The sequence below is a fragment of the Bemisia tabaci genome, chromosome 4, assembly GCF_918797505.1.
Source record: "Bemisia tabaci chromosome 4, PGI_BMITA_v3".
NCBI lineage: Eukaryota > Metazoa > Arthropoda > Insecta > Hemiptera > Aleyrodidae > Bemisia > Bemisia tabaci.
Window position 1 is genome coordinate 6,227,458 of NC_092796.1, and position 15,354 is coordinate 6,242,811.

The following is a 15,354-nucleotide window of genomic DNA, read 5'->3' on the forward strand; positions in this document are numbered from 1 at the left end:
TGTCACCTGTTGCTAATCATGCTAATAATTCTTGATTTGCCTTGTTTGTTTCAGATGCGGCTGAAGAAACGGGCTTGGGGGGAGGGATCGCTGAGGGGGGAGGTTCCCAGGGAAGGGGGGTTCGTAGGGTTGGGAAGTATCGCGGATTGAGGATTCCCAGGGGGGAGAGTCCCGGGGAAAGGGGGGTACGTGGGGTTGGTGCGGCATCGCGGGCTAGGGTTTCCTAGGGGGGCTCCCGGGGAGAGGGGGGATGTTCGTAGGGTTTAAGTAGGATCGCGGAGTAGGGTTTCCCAGGGGGGAGGGGCCGCGGTGTAGAATCACGGGGGGAGGCGTAGGATTTTTTTTTTTTTTTTTTTTTTTTTTCTGCGACTGGCTTGCTGAGATCCTCCGGGGCGTTACGTCCCGGGGTCCGCCGTCGCCGGCAGGGGCGCTCGCCGGGACCCCGTGGGTCCGTTGGGCGTCCCTGCCCCCGACCCCCCGCGAGGGGGGTCTTTGCCCCCCCGCAAGGGGGGGCTTTTTCCCCCCTCGCGGGGGGTTGGGGGTGGGGGCGCCCAGCGGACCCTTATGGGGTCCCGGCGGGCGCCCCTGCCGGCGACGGCGGCTCCGGGGCGTTACGCCCCGGAGGATCTCAGCAAGCCACGAGTGGAAAAAAAAAAAAAAAAAAAAAAAAAGGGAGGAGGTGGGAAAGGAACCTGGGGGCCGGAGGGCCTGAAGCCGGGGTTGGGGGAGGCCGTCATCGTAACGGGATCGTCGTGCCAGGATCGTCGTACCGGGATCGTCGTACCGGGATCGTCGTACCGGGATCGTCGTACCGGGATCGTCGTACGGATTTTTTTTTTTTTTTTTTTTTTTCTGTTTCAGGTGCTGCTGCTGCTGTTCCCGCAACCGAAGGTAAGATACCGTTTTATTTCGCCTCATTGCTAGATAAGGGTTATAATCGTTAATCAGTTTTAGTGGGCACTACTTCCGTCTCACGAGCAGAGCTGTTTTTAGCAGAATCAAAAACGGCATGGAGCAGAAGAAGCTGGAGCTGCGTCAGCGTTGGTAAGTGTGCTATTTTGTCCCCCCCCCTCCCCCTCCCCCGTGGATTAGGGCTCATGGCGACACCACGTTAAAAAAAGCGCGCCGAAAGCTCTACCTCCAGGAGCAGTACCGTATCATTTTCCTGATCGGACTCTCCTAAGGTGGTGTGGAAATGAGCTTTTCAAAAGTTGTTTCCCCATTCCTTTTCGAGTTGTGCTTTCTAGTTTCTAGCTGTACACATGAAAAACATAAATAAGTAACGTCAAAACCTGAGAATCTTTTTATTGAACCGTGCGAAACTGAAATTTTCAGGTGAGAGCAACACAAAGCTGTAGAAGCTGTGAATTTTTTTTTTTTTTTATATTCAGAGCAGAAATTCAAAATCTTGTAAGTGTTATCAGGTGTTGCTATACCTAATGTTTTAAGTTTCTAATAGACCAAATTTAAAGAAAATTTCCTCATGAAGACGGGGCATTACGCTGAGGAGCAACATGCATATTTTAGCAATAACCTGATGACGCTCGCCAGGTTTTGAATTTCTGCTCATCATGTATCGATGGCTAAATGCGAAAAAGATGTATCTCACTTTTAAGCGTTTTAAAAACCTCCGATTATTTGTTTTATTCTCTGCAAGGATTACTAACCAAAATGGTTCCTTGAAGTTTTCTATGATTTACTTAGAATACATGATTATATAAGTATGTTGGTTGACATTCACTCAAAAAATAAAACATGATCGGAGACTTTTCGTCGCAAACTGAAAAACGCATTTTCCACTTTTCGTCGCAATCTGGAAAACGCATTTTTCGAGTTCCGATGTGACCGTCAAAGGGGCCCCAAGTCGCACAAATTGCAATACGTAGTAATTACATAATGTGAATATTGCTATTCAACTGAGTGTTGTGTATGTTGCCTAGCTCCTATTTGAAGGGGCCCCATTTACTGAAACTTATTGCAATATAATATCTCGGCGTTAATTCCATTAACACATAACTCGTGCCGTCGCGCCGCATTTTTACACAACGCGCGCTTTCCCGGGAAGAATCGTGAACAGTTTAGGAGGGAAAATTAAAAGTTAGTACTTACGTCACGGAATCTTCTAATAACAAAAACATTGTTATTGTTTTAACATCTAACATCTAATCCGACGGATAACTGAGTAATCGTCCGCTTATTTTTATCTTCATTTCATTTTAATTCGTAAAATTACAGGTCTCCGTGCGTCGAACACTGACGAATACTTACAAATGGTCTGTACGCCTACTTTTTTGCACTGTGTTTAAGTCTCCAGAATGATTCCTGCATTTTTCTGTCTTGGCAGGCTCTCGTGTGGCTCAGTTTCTCAGAATGATCAAATTTTTAAGTTACGAAACTTTAGGAACGTCTTCCGAGGCAGATGACGGATGTTGTGCTTGACTTTCAATGTAGCAATCTTTATTGTCATTGGTTTGTGATGCGCACACTTTTCATGTATGCGACGTTACGAAAAACCCCGCGTGATTTTGAATTGAGCCATTCATAGCGCGTCAACAGTTTCCATCATTCATCGGAGCGACCGAAGGCGCACGGCGTGTTTGTTTACAAAATAGCCGATGTGCCGTTTGCCGAGTGACAATTGAAGTTTCGGCCTTCCTTTATCAGTTATTTCCATCAATTTATTCAAAAGAATTTTGTCATCTTCGTAATTTTTGTGTTTTCAATTGTTTATCATGATGGTTAGTTTCTCTTGTTCAGTGAGATGAAATTTTTCTGCCACGCTCAACTATGGAAGTAACGAAAGATAGTAAGTATCTCTGCTTATCTGCGTACAACTCGCTCCTAACAAACTTTCGAGCTCTCATCATGTTAACGCGAGTTAGCCTGATGCAAAATATTACATGTACAACTCATATTTACTCAGCTCTGAATTTGCCGTACCGTTTGCCAATACCACCTACCCATACCGAATCATTGAGGTAATCTGGTCAATGGTGCGGAGAATACACAGGATCGTACGAGGAGGAATTTAAAGAATTAATTCGTTTACTTGAAAAGTAAATTTTTACTGGGCATGAAATTTCTAGTTGAATTTTGAGGCAGGTTAGATCGCAAACATCTCACATTTTTACGAAAGTAACTTCTTTTGCCTGTATAGGTATCTCACGCTCAGTTGGATGATAGCTCTAGGTGTTAATAACTTAGTTTCAGTTTAAAAAATCTCAGACCAAGTATTCTCATACCCATCCGATCAGAAAATGAGATGAATTTACAAGGCATAGTTGAGCAAAACGACGGTGTAAGTCGGCAATCACATAACTCATTTGCGGTGTCTGAAAATCTCCGCCTCTAAGTTATTTTTTTAAAGGAGAACAAATTGACATAATTTACTGAAGTTTTCGCTGAATTTTCTTTGCACAGAGACAAAAAATCACGGCAATTTTAAAGAATTGTGGTTGAGTAATTTTCCATTTAAAAATAAAAGTATGACAAAAAATCTGCGACGTCGCAAACCGAGTTATGTGATTGCCGCCTTACACTGTCAAAAAGAGAGAGCGCTTTAGGAAAAGTAACATCTTTGTATGCAATTCATTATAGAGCTAGTGTATCGTATGTTGAGACAAATGTCAATATCTGATTAGCTCTGAATTTGCACCACTCAACAGGTTAATACATGTAGTCAGGTGGCACCACTGGTGAATGGTAACATTAACAATACTTTGACCGTTTTCTCAACATACGATGCGCAAGCTCTAATCATTGCAACACAGTTTTTTGGTAACGAATTTCATTCTAATCATTTTTTCCCAGGGAAGGAACGTAACTCAATTTCAAGGTGACATAGTCGAAGAAAATTATTGTTGATTTTAGCTGGTGAGCAGAAGAAGAATCAGAGAAATTTTTTTTCAGAAACACCCACCTCGAGTTATAATACCACTCACAAGTGCAAATGCAGTGTTATCCAGTAGTTATGTTCTTTTGTCTGGGAAACAACGCCATGAGTAAAATTATCATTAGGATAAATATCTTGATTGTAATGTCAGAGTTTTTCAAAATTCATATGAATACCCAAGTATGAAAGTCAGATACACCCGTAGATTATAAATATTCTTTTTCCTAACTTTTTTAATTTGTATTTTATTTACCTATTTCTTTTCAGATTTTCAATCCCTCCTCCCAGACATAAAAAAATCAATCGATGAAGCCTCTTTCCTGGCTATTGACGGTGAATTCACTGGGCTCAATGATGGTGGTCCTCGAGCCAATCCTTTCGATACTCCAGCGCAATATTTCGACAAAATACGAAATGGATGCTCCGAATTTTTATTGATTCAGTTTGGTCTCTGTGTATTCAAGTACAATCAGAGCCTCAAGAGGTAACTTGTGCATCAGCTATGTGTACATCAATTTAAAGTAAAGCTTGTACTTGGCTATCTGATAGCACTTTTCTTCCATCTAAGGGGCCATCCTTTGAAGTATCGAAGGTGAAAGGAGCGTAGAGATGCTGAATGAAGAGGGCCTCCTGCGTCCTCTTTCTTATGAGCCCAATCTGACAGGACTCAAGAAATGCCTGTAGATTAAGAATTAATAAAGGTTAAGAAGAGGTAAATTATTAAATTGTATTTTTCCCCCAAAAATTGGGAGAGAGGATGCTCATCCTAAGACATTTTTTAAGAGAGTTTAGAGGGCTCTAACTTAAAGGAAACTAAGGAGGCTGACAAAATAAAATAAGTACCTGACGTAATTTATAAACAACTCAGTAAATATATTAACCAATTTATTCAGGCGCGCAAATAAAACAATTACATTTTGATAATTGAGTTAAAAAATTATTATTTTAGTCAGGCCGATGTTAAAAAACAGAGTTAGGCTGGTCTCTTGTAGAAGACGTCCGTCTTATAAACATGTCTAGAATGAAAGCTGAGCATTTTTTCACTGACTTGCAGATGAAGACCTGAGGCTTCTTTTGCTCAGACTCAAAAAATCTGCTGTATGATTCTACCAACCATTGATTTATCATTATTGAGCATTTTTATGACTCTAATCAAATTTAGATGGAGTTCTGTGATTAATTAAAATCAAGAAATTACATAAATGTGGTGATACTGAAATGAAATGCACAGCAGACACCAAAATTTTACATAACTAGAATGGCGATCCTCATCCTCCAAGGCACTTGAAAGGGGTGTAGTTTGGTACTCGGACTGCATCGAAAGTCCATGAAAGGTACTCCCTAGTAGTTCGATATTTGGACTGCATGAAAAGTCCATGGAAGGTACCCTGTAGGAGTTTGATAAAGATAAAAAAAGATCCTAAAGTAGATTAGTTCCAAGTAGAAGGGTAAGAAGTGCGTGAGAATGAATCCCTTACATGAGAAGGAAAGAGGATGGATGCGCCTCTTCAACAAACATTGGAGTATTGATGGCAAAAGTCTAAAACTGAGGATTACAATATTTTAAAATTTCCCATGATGCTTTATTTTTATGTGGAAACTAACCAAGTTTTCCTCTGAAATTGTATTGTAAGTATGCACATTTGAATGAGCAAAAGAAATCTCAAAAATAACTGTTAATTAGTTAGCTTTTACGAAAATAAAACGCCAGAGAAGTTGAGCAAAGTTTCAATTGAGGACATACATTTTTTTACTGTAGCCATCAAATTCAACCTCGGAAAATAGTTTAAAAAAGGTGACAATTTCTTGAAAAGTCAGAAAAACTTGGAAAAGTCAAGAAATTCTACTCAAAGCAACTCATCCAAGAAAATATAAAATCTTCTCCGATTTAACATTTAATAATATTAGTTCTATGCCGATGCACTAGCTCCATAAATTTTATATTAACTGCTTCTCTTTTCAGGTTCACTCATACTGCTTACAACTTCTACATATTCCCATGCCCAATCAACAGAGATGTTCCTGATTTTAGATTTCGTTGCCAAAGCTCATCGTTGAATTTCCTAGCCTGCAACAACTTTGATTTCAACAAACTGTTCAAAAGTGGTAAGTTGAAAATGTGTTCAGCGCTCAGAAAAACTAACAAATTTCTACTTACAATCGAACAATGGAGCATCTTTTTAAAGTAGCTCATTGTTGAACAAGAATTTGCTTGTTTTACAATGTTACACTTTTTTATCCGAAATCATTAATGTTGGTCCACTTTTTCATTGTTCATAACTCTCGTCTGAGTGGTTCTTCTCCTACTATGAAAATAGCAAGGTCAGTAGATCATACATCTAGTGTGCAATATCACTCAGTTACCTTGATTAACCTGCTTCTTCACTTCTTCAGTGTATTTCTCAGGGACACTGTAAGATGGCTGGTGTTTTATCAAGTTATCAATATATATATAATCAAGTTATTTAATGGCTAATTTTCATCCTCCTAGCAGCCGCCATCTGTCACCTCCAAATGAATACTAATGAGCTAGTATACTAGTATGCTACCAGTTTTCAAAGCTAATCGAGAAGTATGAGAGTAACCTAGAATAAAAGCAATTACTATAATGCCTCTAATCCTGTAATATGGCAGGAAAATGTTGATGCACATAACATAACAGCATTTCTGTGAAAAAAGCATTCTTGTGTCTGCCGAGGTGAATTTTTCAGAAACCTACCAGTTTGCATACCTTGATGGAATTGAAGAACTTCAGTATTGTAAACTTCGATCAAACAAATAAAACCTGTCTATGCTGACCAAAATCTAGGAACATTTAGACTGACCCACAAGCTAATCTATTAGAATACATGTAACTCTAAATGATCTGGAGTCTTTTCTAGCCCATTTTTTATATCGAGTACCCCAGTTAATGTTAAATTATGCATTCATCATGCAAAATAAAATTTGCAACCAAGTGATAAGCCATGGTGCGCCAAATGCTTCCCAACAGCTTTACTCCCTTATATGACAAGCCCTTAATAGAGATGTTTGTACTTTGCGTATTTTCGCAGTATGTCATTATTTTATACATCTTTAATTGTTTCAGAATATAGTTGATAAAGTAAACTTTAAAATCCCAGCATGAATAATTGAAGCATAAGAGTACCAACAGGTCTTTTAAAAAAAGAGATGTGTGAATTCTGACCTTACTGTGTCCTAAAGGCTGGCTTTATTAAACTCCAGCAGCCTGATTGTTGACTTTTTTTGTTTGTCAGGACGACATAGATGACATAGGTTAAAAGGCGGAGCGTGATTGGTCGGCTATGTCTTATCGCTGCTTTGTTGTGCCTATGTCAGGTTGAACTCATGACAAGCTAACGGCACCTTTTAAGTTTCCAACAGTATGTCCTTCATTCCACCTGACAAAGGCACGACAAAGCAGCGATAAGTCATAGCCGACCAATCACTCTCCGCCTTTTAACCCATGTCATCTATGTCGTCCCAACAAACAAAACATTTCAACAATCAGGCTACAGAAATCAGCTTTGTTAGAGAAAATCAATTAGACCATATTCTTGTCAATGGAACCTCATTAACTGGGATCAAAAATCCATTTGAGTAATTTAATTTTTTCAAATATGCGAGTTCGGCCAATTGTGCTCTAGATGATGCATTAGTACGGTTCCGCACCACAAAGTCAATAGAATTGCTTCAGTACCTCTCAACATGCATGTCTAGAAATTACTTCCCAATTTTATATGCCTGCGTTTGGAAATCAGACTTACCAACACTCAAGAGGTCAAGTAACTGATAAACATGGGAGCAATATCAGTGAATGTGCCTCTGTAGCAATGGCAAATTTTACTCTCTTTTTTTTGTTTTTTTTTTTCAGGAATTCCATTCTTGACACACGATGCAGAGCAAGAGTTATTGAAAGATATTGAAGAAAGAGAAAAGCAACTAAACTCGAGTAATTTGCCCAATAGACCTAGCGAAACGCCAATTAAAATTCCTGATGATCTGAAAGAGAATGTTGACAGTGCCTGGTAAGGATAAAACATCACTTTTTTTCTCTTTTTTTTATCATTCAAGTTGACCGTGTAGAGGCTTCTAATACTTTAGTGAATATTAGCAAAAGATTCAAAGAAAGAAAAAAAAGAAAAGAAAGTTTCCAACCCCGTGATTGGTCTGGTCATGAGCCGGTCGTGTGAAGAGGAGGAACCCGTAGGACAGGAAAAAATGTGGGAATCCCATGTAAAATATAGCGTTTTAAAGGTGAAAATGCCGATTTTTTTGGTAGTTGGGGTTTTTCTTTTTTTAAATCTTCTTGGGGAAGTGATCATGAATTTTGGCTACCAGTGGCGGAAAGTTGATTGAATTTGGGGGAAGCCTTAGAGCTATCTGCACACCTGTTTTGAATTTCACTGTGGGTGTCTCATCACCTACCAAATAGTGATTAATTTAGCTGAAGTCATCTGAAATGCATAAAACAATCAATTTCATAATAATATTCATTTTGGTGGGTAAGATCTGATCATCATCTTCTGAAATGAAGTTCAGTAAATATTTTTAATTGTGAAAAATTGTGGCAATACTGCTAAGTAGTCTATTGCTGCCACGTACATTCACGTCAACATTATGGAGTATAGCGCAGAATGGATCAGTTGCGCTTGTTACAGAATTGTGTTTTGATTTTTGATTCTTATGAATCAGCTAAGTATATTAAGATACGTCCAAACAGCAACTTGTTTAGTGCCGTCATCCACCGCGGTAGTGACAATCTTGGTTTCTTCCACCTTGCATTCATTTGGTAGGGAGCCTTGCATTTTCACTGGTTACCAAACTTGAAACTCGGATGAAAACAAGGTTGAAGAAACCATGAGTGTCACTACCGCGGTGGATGAAGTCATATACTGAATCTTTCAAAGCGTGATATATCAGTTAATATTGAACATGGGAAGTTGCTGTTTAGACGGATCTTATTATTTTTAGCTGATCTACAAGAATCAAGCATCAGAACATAATTCTGTTACCAGCGTAACTGATTCATTTATAAAACACCTTCTTTTACTATGGCTGCACAACTAGAGATGACAAAAGTTTCTGATTGGGAATGAGCATTTGGAGACTAGTTTCAGGCACATCCGCCATCCACAGTCCCAGGTATCTCTTTCTGAATCAAATCAAGGCACCTGCCAGGCCATCAATCTGATGCTGGCCTCTCCCCTTAAGCCCTGCATAGACGATCAAATTCCGAACCAATTCCGATCAAAGTAGACATGCTGATGACTGGTGGTCACCATCTACCATCAAATTTTGACGGGCCGCACTTTTTTGTTCAAAGTAAGATCAGAACGGAGTGCCACCATTCATCATTTCCTGCCACAGGAAACATTTCTGCCAAGTTTTCTTTTTAAAATGAAGCAAATTAATGAGTTTAAGACTGATGACTCCCGACACTTTGATGCTACTTTGATCGAAATTGGTTCGGGAATTTGATCGTCTATCGAGGCCTTATGAAACACGCTAATAAAACAGGGCTCTACAGTACTGCTGTGATTTTTCACAACTTAAACCGTTGAATTCCTTCATTGGCCGAAAGGCTCTGTAACAAACATTTTCTACAAATTTTGAAGGCTTTGTCAGTACTGTAAAGGCTTAGAGGTGTACTTTTTCTCAGAATATATCAGTTATTTGAGTGTAGCAAGGAAGAATCGTAAAATCTTGAGAGTGAAGGCTCCATAAATCACAGGGAAAACATCTGTAAAAAAGAAGTCAACAGATTGAATCAGAAGTTCTCTTGACTTTAAAATATGTTTAGGCTCGATTGAATTATTCTCGAAGATCCAACTCTCCAGTCTATGAAGTTCTCCTCTTGTAGGTGTGTTTTCATATTGATGGATTTTATTCACTTATCACAACTTTTTCTTATTTTGCTATATTGCTTTTTGCTTCTTTTTTTTTCTAATTTATATCATGTACCCAAGTGTATGTTCTCTCTTTTTATTTGTTTTAGTAATAAAATTCAATCGCTGATCGACAAAGGCAAGCCAGGTGATTCAATTGAAATCGAAGAACCCAATGGTTTTGCACGGAAACTTATTTACCAGGTTTGTATTTGTGAGAAAATTGAAATTTGTATAAATAGAATTGAATGGAAAATTACCTTTTTATTCCAATTGAATACTTTCCTTTTCATAGACAACGATTACTGTTTCCTACTCTGAAATTGTTCTATTTTTGGCACACGCTTGCAAATGGTTCAAAATTAAAAATAGAATAAAATTTGTAAAATTAAGCTTGGGGGGGGGGGGGGGGGGGTTTGCATGAGGAAGTGAAAACAGACCTGGAGGTGTTCAAAATGGTTGAATGGCACAAAAAAAAAAGAAAAATATTTGATAGGGATAAGAAAGTAATTTTCCTCTCAATTCCAATGAATCAGGGTGAATTAAAAAAGGTTACGTACCCGAATTAAGTAAATCAAATTGGCAACTAACATAGTTAAAATGTGAAAAATTAAATATCTTCACAAACCGTAGATTTACCTAGATGTGTAATGTATCATAAACTTTGCTCTCTTATTTTATATTTTTGGTAGAACACCAAACATCATCAAGCTTTACAATTTTTTGAAGTTCACCTATAAATTAGAGAAAATAAAGATGTTCATGAGTATAATGCACCCCTCGTCGGGACCAGGATTTTTTTGTGAAAAAATGAATAATTCACTATTTAATGAGCAAATCAGAAAAATGACTTGAAATTCAATTTCAGTACAAAAAATATTAGCTTCATATCATGAGATTATCACACACCATGTTTTACTGTATTTGTAGAATAAAATCACGAGAGTAACACTAAGTTACGATGTGATATTGCAGAAATGAGTACCTCGGTTTGCTATGTTACAGACTTCCTGTCATACTTCATTTTCTACATAGAAACTGCTCAATGTTATTCTTGAAAACATCAATTATGTCTGTTCTCTTTGTGAAGAATGTTGTGGAAAATGTCAAGCAATGATATTTGTTTGGTCTCCCTTGAAAAATAAAATAGGAGCAGAGATTTTAAAGCACCAAAATCAAGGCAGACGGTCATGTCGTTTCACCGTCAATAAGCCGTCCGCTATCCCTGCCTTCCTTTGGCTTCCCCCTTACTCTACCCATTACTTTTATTCTCTGTTGAAGAATAAAAATAATACCAACACTTAGAGTAATTTTTACTCAACTTTTTTACCGAACATTCCAATGATGACAAAATTATGAATTCAGATCAGGTTTTCTTAGTGTTGTAGCATGTTATTGACTGGTTCTTTCTTATAATCCGCAAGTGGTCCGCAAATTAGAACTTCAGAGTTCCTACTGCACTATGGTATAACAGAGCTTTTGTTCTTGTTGTATTTATTTTCATCTGATGATGGCATTTTAACGCCAAAATAGCAGTAGTGAGTAAGTCACCCATTTTACCGCCTATTAGGAATTACCAATAAGAACCAGGCCATAAAATAATGAATCATTTCTTCATAACTTCATTTCTTTCTTCATTCTTTCTTCATTTTTGTTTAGGCTGTGGATAATAACTTCTCCACTGACCCCATCATCATGGAGTCCAAGAAGCAGCCAAATCGAACAATATCTTTGATTGTGACTAAAGGCGCAAGCAGGCAAGAATTAGAGAGGATTAAGTCTATGAAAGCATTAGAAGAGATGAAGGCACGTCTAAAGGAAACTGTTGGGTTCTCAGCAATTATTAGGCTTATATCTGAGTCTGTAAGTATTCATGAAAACTCAAATCTTCGAATCTTTTTCAGGAAAGAATCTGCCCTCTGAACGGATTTCTCGTGAAATTGGTACATTTTAGGTTTTAATGTTGGCTTTTCTCTTCAATAAAAGTGTGAGGCTGAAGAGCCCTATGAGGGCAGCCCTAATTCTATTGCTAATTATCTAATTCAATAAAGTCTTCTCGGCCACATTACTCAGGGTTGCCACAGTCAGGGAAAACGGGGAAATGTCAGGGAATTTTAAAAAGTGAAGGAAAATGACGAAGATGGCAGAGAAAAGTTGTTAAATCACCTTCATTTGCTTTCTAGAGTGGGTTTGAGATTTTGAACAACAAATTTTGCCTGAAATCATGCCTTCTTAACCATCCGTCCTATCTTCAATTGTCAGGGAATCCCACTCAGGAAAAGTGTCAGGAAAATCAGGAAATTTTATTTTCGAAATTCTGTGGCAACCCTAATTATTCAGTGCATTACTCATTCTATTTTGGCCTTCATGTTGCAATCACGTGTTATCATCTGGAAATGATTGTGAAGTTTTACTAATAGATGAACTTTTGTACACAGGGTAAACTTGTCGTTGGCCACAATATGTTCCTGGATATTTTCTACACTATATCTCAATTTTGCACTCCACTTCAATCTAGCTATGAAGAATTCAAAGAAATAACCCATTTCACACTGCCCAAGTAAGTTCATCCATTCCTCGTTGAAAATTCAATCATTAAAAATTGTACTTTTATCAATGTGTTTGACGTCTCTGCCCATCATCAGGATCTGCGTACACTCAGAATTTTAATTTTAGTATCCATTTTTTCCCAGTCCTCTTTTTTCTATGTATTGTTCTAATTTTCTTAATCAATGTTAAACTTGGTCATAATTTTTTTTACTTGTTGCCCCACCTAACCAGAGTTCATTTGTGTCCATGCAAGATAGTTACTGAACTATATGTATTTGCTATGAAAAAGTCAAGGAACTGAAATTTCAATCATCCAGTTCCATTTATGTATAGGACCCTGCATGGAATACCAAAGGGTTTGGCAGCTGCTAAATCTTGTTGTAAAATAGGATGATATTCTTTATAACCTCCTTAGCACATCGAGTCTTTAAAATCAAAATTTCTTTATACTTTTTTCAATAAAAGGAGGGCTAAAAAGTGAATTTGCTAGAATTTTTACACCTGTTTTTATAAAGAATTGTAGCTCTGCCGATGTGCATGAATTTATGTGAAAATATTTAAATAAGTTCATCAAATCTACATCACTAAACTCACCAAACAGGGTCTGAGTAATCAGGAGCCTTCTCCTTTGTAAACATTTTGTCTTTGCTGAAGCATCCTCAGTTGAGGTGTTTGATTTTAAACAATAATTGAACGAAATAATACTAAAAAATTAAGAAACTTACTGCAATATTGAATATGTGGAACATGAAGGACCCTGCGTACTCTTTATGGGAAAATGTGCCATGTTCGATTTTCAATTTTTTTATTTGATCAAACTCATCCATGGATGCTGACCAAAAGTATCATTGCACCAACTTTCTATGGAGCACTGTTTTTGCACAATCTGTGGTTGAAGTTTCAGTTATTCTGCCATAGAGAGTCAAAAGTCTTTCGGCACTTGAAAACAGGCCCACTGAGAACAAGGAAAACGCTAGTATGTTCATGCCAAGCGACAGTCTTATCTCGAATTTCGCATGTCTTTTTGCTTCAGCAAAAGTACGAGAGCAGGAGGGAGATAGGCAGGAACAGACCAAAGGACAGATATGAGCTACGATTTTCTTTGTTTTCAGCGGGCCTGTTCTTGAGCGCCAAAAGAAAGAGGGATCTTCTTGACTCTTTATTGGCGAATTATTGAAACTTCAACTGCGAATCATGCAAAAACGGTACTTTGTAGAAAGTTGGAGTACGGGTGATTTTTGGTCAGCATCCATAGATGAGTTGGATGCAATGAAAAAATTTAAAATCGACCAGAACACACTTTTGCATAAGGATTGTGCAGGGTCTTTTGAAAAAACAATGGGTTTTCACCTAAAAGAGTTTAATATTGAGATTTCTAAATAATTTTCTTAATTTCTTCTTCTTCTTGTTCCATATCTTTTGTGTCGTCCTCTTCTTTTCTTCACAATAGGACACCACAAAGTTTGACCATTCCCTCAGGTAGAAAGATCTATCGTGCGTGTGTGGCATTTCTTAAAACTAATGCTAATAGATCCTGTTCTATATTAACAGCCAAATAAAGTATGTCTCCTGAAATGCCTCCTCAAAGGTACTCCAGAAGCATCCTTCAAAAACTGATAAAACAATTAAAAACATTTACAGTTAATACCTCCATTCCTGAATAATAGTAATGGAGTTTTTTTTTTTGTTTGTTTTCAATTTTAGAGTGATAGATACTAAAGTGATGTGTTCTTTAGCTCCTCTGAAAGAGAAAATTCGTTCAAGCGTTCTACCACACCTTCTAGAAACGATTCAAACAGAGCCTTTTGAAATGCAGCAGATTGGTAAGATACTAACACTTCCAGTATTATACTGGATCCGAGTATAGTTTTAAAGTCTTAAAACCAATAAGTTCTCTTTTCAGGAACTGGTGTAAATCTATTCCTAAAGAAAATCAAAGTCAATGAAGTGATAGGAAGACACAACAATTACTTTTATTGTAGTATGGCTATGTGTCTATTACTGTTTCAGCCAAAAACGGACAAAAAGACGGTTGCAATCACCGGTTAGAAAACAGACAAGATAGACTGCAGCCTGATTGTTGAAATTTTGTGTTTGTCGGATGGAAATGGATGATGTAGATTAATTGGCGAAGCGTGATTGGTCGACTATGTCTTATCGTTGCTTTTTCGTGCTTTGTTGGGTGGAATTCACGACAAGCTAAAGGCACCTCTTGAGTATCCGACAGTATCTCGTCCATTCTACAGGACAAAGCACAACAAAGCAACGATAAGACATAGCCAACCGTCACGCTTCGCCATTTAGCCTATGTCATCCATTTCCAACCGAAAAACACAAAATTTCAACAATCAGGCTGCTGGAGTCTTCCAATAACCTGCCACCTGACATACTTGTAGCTTTATCAATTTCTTCATCTTCAAGTAAGAGTAAAATGTGTGTCATATGCCTTAGATAAAAAGAACTATAGGTGTTAATTGATACTTTAACTCACATTCAGTGTCATTCCTCACAGTGTGATGTTGGGAGTACTCTAAATTTTAAGCTTCTCAGTAATTTTTTTTGCCTCAAAGTCAAAGGGATTCTTTTGTTTTTCAGCTATGGACAAGGAAGGATGTGGCTATGCCCTGAAAGACGTCAAGGAACACGAAGCAGGATACGATGCATATATGACCGGAGTCTGTTTTTTAGCCTTGTATGACCACTTAAGTATGTATCAGAAAAAAAATTGCATACCCCATATTGAAATGATATTGTAATCTCAATCATAGAATCTGAATCAAATTACTGTAAAACCAGACCTGCACAATTCTGCAAAACAAATTACAAAAATTTCCTGAGCCGCTGAATCCATGAATGGAAGCAATGATATGTTAGAACGGATCAATTTAGAATCTTAGACAGTTTACCCACTTCACGTTTAAAAACTTGGAGCATTAACCTAACAACGCGTAAAATTCAGACACAACCTGCTGCAAATTCTTGAAGCAGCAATAGTACGCCACTCTCAGAGTCATGCTTCAATTG

At 37.9% G+C, this 15,354-nt stretch overlaps 1 protein-coding gene across 2 annotated transcripts in view; it reads left to right on the plus strand.

Annotated features, from left to right (window-relative positions):
• The first annotated feature begins 2,618 nt into the window (after positions 1-2,618).
• The window catches only part of LOC109037606 (poly(A)-specific ribonuclease PARN), a 31,439-nt gene continuing 18,703 nt past the window's right edge, over positions 2,619-15,354 (plus strand). For both annotated transcript variants that reach the window (XM_019052366.2, XM_072299202.1), the window contains exons 1-9: positions 2,619-2,806; positions 4,160-4,376; positions 5,856-5,998; positions 7,767-7,920; positions 9,891-9,984; positions 11,440-11,643; positions 12,219-12,340; positions 14,035-14,153; positions 14,926-15,036. In XM_019052366.2, coding sequence (XP_018907911.2) covers positions 2,788-2,806; positions 4,160-4,376; positions 5,856-5,998; positions 7,767-7,920; positions 9,891-9,984; positions 11,440-11,643; positions 12,219-12,340; positions 14,035-14,153; positions 14,926-15,036 — 1,183 coding nt within the window. In that variant the 5' untranslated portion in view covers positions 2,619-2,787. The remainder of the gene's footprint in view (positions 2,807-4,159; positions 4,377-5,855; positions 5,999-7,766; positions 7,921-9,890; positions 9,985-11,439; positions 11,644-12,218; positions 12,341-14,034; positions 14,154-14,925; positions 15,037-15,354) is intronic.